The sequence below is a fragment of the Octopus bimaculoides genome, chromosome 3 (genome assembly GCF_001194135.2).
Source record: "Octopus bimaculoides isolate UCB-OBI-ISO-001 chromosome 3, ASM119413v2, whole genome shotgun sequence".
Lineage (NCBI taxonomy): Eukaryota > Metazoa > Mollusca > Cephalopoda > Octopoda > Octopodidae > Octopus > Octopus bimaculoides.
Window position 1 is genome coordinate 68,715,575 of NC_068983.1, and position 4,895 is coordinate 68,720,469.

General features: G+C 38.3%; 1 protein-coding gene across 1 annotated transcript in view; it reads left to right on the forward strand.

Moving 5' to 3' along the window:
* The window catches only part of LOC106872084 (exosome complex component RRP4), a 35,394-nt gene extending 31,122 nt beyond the window's left edge, over positions 1-4,272 (forward strand). The window contains exons 7-9 of the mRNA XM_014918939.2: positions 623-751; positions 2,472-2,611; positions 2,808-4,272. Of these exons, the coding sequence (XP_014774425.1) occupies positions 623-751; positions 2,472-2,552 (210 nt within the window). The 3' untranslated portion in view covers positions 2,553-2,611; positions 2,808-4,272. The remainder of the gene's footprint in view (positions 1-622; positions 752-2,471; positions 2,612-2,807) is intronic.
* The last annotated feature ends 623 nt before the right edge of the window (positions 4,273-4,895 follow it).

Genomic DNA, 4,895 nt, shown 5'->3' on the forward strand with positions numbered 1-4,895 from the left:
TGGCTCCCATGTTAGTGGCATGCAAGAAGTACTTTTCATGCATGAGACGATGCCAGTGCTGCCTGACTGGCTCCCCGTGCCAGTGACACGTAAAAAGCACCATCTGAACGTGGCCGATGCCAGTGCCACTTGACTGGCTCCCATGCTGGCGGTATGTAAAAAGTACCCACTACACTCTTGGAGTGGTTGGTGTTAGGAAGGGCATCAGCTGTAGAAACCTTGCCAGATCAGATTGGAGCCTGGTGCAGCCTCCTGGCTTGCCAGTCCCCAAACAAACCGTCCAACCTATGCCAGCATGGAAAACAGACGTTAAACAATGATGATGATGATGATGAAACAAATCATCTGTGAAGCTTGCACAACAAGAAATTATGGAATCCTCTTTCTTGGATTTGAGAAACTACCAAGAAGAAAAAACAATGACAATGGTTGTTGTTCACGAATTGTGATATAAACTAAATAAATGAATATGATACATAGATTTAAGTGTCAACTGCTGGCCACATTATCATTACTATAGCTGTTGTATCATGCACATGAGTAAGGTAACTGATTAATAGCATGATTTCAGTAGATTTGTATTATGTTTTGTTCTGATGTATTCTGTTATATTCTCTTGCAGCCAGTTTCCTGTGGTGACCGAGAGGTGATTGCTCGCATGAGGAACTGTATCCTGGCTCTCAGCCATCACAAGATGATGTTGTTTGATACCAGCATATTGTATACCTATGACAATTCCCTGAAATTCTCAGTAAGTTTCAAAATGAGGCAGCTTTTATGTTTTCAGGAACTGTGTGTTTTTGGATAGAATATTGTGTTTTCTTTTCTTTTTATGCAAACTGTCAAATTTAGTCCAAACACCCTGTATATGTGAAACAAGATTTGAGGGAGTTGTTACCTTTGTTGACAACCATGAATTTCTTTCTCGCTGCAAAAGTCAGAATTTTAAAAAGAAATAATTTGTAAGTCAGTCAATAGAGAAAGCAATGCTCATTGCTTTTACTGTCTGCCCAGACTGGTAAAACTGATACATTTAATGCCCAGCTGGAATATCTGTAGATCATACATAGTTGGGGAAGATTGACATTGTAGTCTGGATGCTCATGACTGTGAATCAGCTAATGTCTCCCCAGGTCCGAATAGGGTTGTTGCACCAGGTGGTCTGTTAGATGTTACCAGACTGCATTCCTTGAATTGTGTGTAAGAAGTTGATCCTGTATAGCAACCCACGGAAAAGTAAGCATCAAAATAGTAATGGTGATAGTGATTTAAAGTATAGAAAATTTCTAAATTTCTCCTGAAGATGTTCTTGAACAGTTCCTTCACTCTGGCTCAACTCTGGTTGAGTACACCTATGCTACAGAAGTAGTTAATCAATTGACAATATCAGTCAGGTATTCCAGCTCTGATTATGCAGTCTTTATTTTTAAAGCATGCTGTCTTATGATATAAGACCTAAATAAAACAGCTGGCTCCCTTGATGCCAATTTCCTTTTTGAAGTGATCTAAATGAAAACTTTTCAAAATTTTATGTAAGTTTAAGTTCCAAACATCAGCTTAACAATCCATTCATCTTTTCGACTCACTATTCCTGGAAGGGTCATGTGGGTAGAGTCCTCAGGCACCTCTTCCATAGGGTCCTATCAGAAAACCAGCATTAAATTTTCCAGTTGGATTCCCAAGCATGACAAACTGAGACTATGTTTATTATCCAACCATCTTGTTCTTTGTCTACCTCTAGGTCTTCTGCCAGTTGGCTTGGCTTAAGGAATCTGTCTTGCGACTCTTTCCTGTGAATTAGTGTTCTGAAGATTGAAATATTTGTTTTCTCAAGAAACTCATCCCATAGTACTTTACATGTTAGTGGAATATCACTGAGACAAGGAGAGAAGCTTAAGTATCTCAGGACCATATTCATGAGTGGTGGAAGGCAGGAGGCTGAATTGAATGCTAGAATTGCACATGCTGACAAAGTAATGTACCGACTCCAGCATTCGATCCTCAGAAAAGATGTTGGTAAAAAAGCCAAATTTGCTATTTTCAATTAGGATTTCATGCCTATCCACATCACCTATGATCATGGTTGTTGGTAATAATTAAAAGAGTAGTAGATACAAGCAGCTGAATTGGGGTTCCTCTGAAAGGTCTCTGAAGTAATGTTTTCTCAACAGGGTGTGTAGTTTGAAGATCAGGGAGTCTAACTCTGGGTTGAGCTGCAACTTTTCCACATTGAGTGGAACTAAGCTGTCATACAACTTAGTTATGACAAGGTCATTTTACGAAATTTCCTCATTTATTTTAAAATTATCTAGCAGAACATTAAGACAGTAAATTAACTTTGCGAGAGATTTGTTAGCTATTTCTAGCATGTTGAACGACCACCTTGAAGCTCCTGATGAGCCTAGCATTTGTATAACAGCAAAACTGACCTCTGAAAGTCACCTGACCTAATTTATCATTTTCTGTTACAGTGTAAAGACATCTTGAAACCAGAAATAATGAATGAGATTGTTGAGATGACACGGTTAAGGCTTGAACAAGAAACTCTTTGATTAGCAGAATATCACCTATCGTTCAGGCCATCGATCTACAATCTTCATTGATCTTACTGGTAAGTGATTGCTATCTATTAGTCTCCAACTATAAATATTAACTTCTCATTCCATTTATGTTGTGGTGGCAGTGGTAGTGAAAGTGACAGCTGTTGTAGTAGCAACAGCAGTGAAAATAATGTTCCAAACAACTGTATGTTCTATTGGCCTTCTCAATGTTGGACTCTAATTTTATTTCTGTTTATTTACTTACAGGAGGCTGCTTCAAAAGCAATGGTGAAGAACATGACTATTCCTTTGATTTCCACTTTCTGGCCATGGGTTTGCTTGTTCCAGCTGCTCAACAATCACAATCAGATTTTCACCCAATACTTTCAACTCCTATTTAGTTGTGTTCTTTTTTTTTTTTAATTTATATTTAGTTCTTCTATCTACATGTTACCTACCATGTCATCTCTGTCTGCTCCATCCTTCATATATACAGTTGACAAATTATGTCTGGTGACCTTCAGCAGCAGTCAATATCATCATCACATTCATAAAGTTTCCTTAATTTCTCTTGTGTCATCTCATCTTTTATCTCAAAATCCTCCTCTCATACCACTACCACCATTACCATCACTGCCATTACAGTCACCATTACAAGCTTAGCAATCATTTTCATCTTTCTCTTTACACTGCTGTCTATCTGAGATAGTAGCTTAGTCAGAGGTCAGTAGTGTGGATTATCTCAACTCTAAACATTCTGTTTCATGGGTGAACATACGCATGGTCACTCTACCTACTAGAAATAGCAGCAAATCTCTCAAGTCTTACAAAAAGGACATTTTGAATAATATGAGTGGTTGGCGTTAGGAAGGGCATCCAGCTGTAGAAACTCTGCCAAATCAGATTGGAGCCTGGTGTAGCCTTCGGGTTCCACCAGTCCTCAGTCAAATCGTCCAACCCATGCTAGCATGGAAAGCAGACGTTAAACGATGATGATGATGATGATGATGATCCTAGCTGTATCTGGGGAAATAAAAGACTTGAATTATCATGGTTGGAATGCTTTTTGCTTGAGACTGACCTGGGGATAAACAACATCAACGATAACATCTTGTTTTATATCAGAATATATTGTCTCTTCCTTAATAAGAGTGACCCCAGAGATCTCAGTTCCATAATGTAGTATTGTTATTGTCATATAAAGTAAGACTTGTTCCGTATAAAAACTTACCTCAACTAATTGAACCAAGGAGGTTGGTATCTCTTCAGCAGACTGACACCATAGACAAAGAAATTCAGTCTCAAATAGTCCCTGACAGCTCTGACTGCAAGGGAGTCATTCAAATGGCAGGGAGAGGTGTATGTCTCTGGCTGATGCTTGAATAATACTTGGTCTAAATTTTATCTTGTGATCTTGGGAGGTCATCAAAAATGGCAAAAAATAAATATATATAAATAAAACAAATGATCTGGTGGAAGGGTTAAGAAATTCCATTTCAATTAATTCTCATAATCAGACATTCCTCATCATCTCTTATAGACATAGAGGAAAACACGCACACACAAACACAAACAGAACCAAGGAACTTAATGACATTAAAGAAATCTGGTACCACAAACATTCTGTCCAATGTAGAATTTAAAACAAAATGCAGTTATTTGATGTTATTAATTAATTTTTTTTTTCATTTAAACATTGTATTGTTTTTTTTACATACAGTTTCAAAAAAGATTTCTTATCTTTCATTTTCATCATCATCACCATTATGACAACTATCACCAATCAATCATCAATACCAGGTAATGGAAATGTCCACAGGAAATCTCTTAATATTATCTTTCATGCTTTTTTCCTATGTCTCTTTCAATATATGTGTGTGTGTGTGTGTTTGATATACTGAAGTACAGGCATGGATGTTTATTTAAAAGGTTGCTTCCTAACCCTGGTTTTGGGTTCAGTTCCACTGTGTGGAACCTTGGGAAGTATCTTCTGCTACAGCCCCAGGCAGAGCAATGTTTTATGAGTGGATTTGGTGGATGGAAACTAAAGAGGCTCATTGTGTGTGTGTGTGTATCATCATCATTTAACGTCTGTTGTCCATGCTGGCATGGGTTGGACAGTTTAACCAGAGCTGGCAAGCTGGGAAGCTGCACTGGCTCCAGTCTGATTTGGTTGGATGCCCTTCCTAATACCAGACACTTTACAGAGTGTGCCAGGTGGCTCTTATGTGACACTGCATAGGTGCTTTTATGTGGTGCACTTTTATGTGGCACCAACACAGGACTCTTGCAGGTCAATCCTTACCACAAGTGGGACTGATCTTAACACTTCTGCAGAGGAGTACAGATTATATA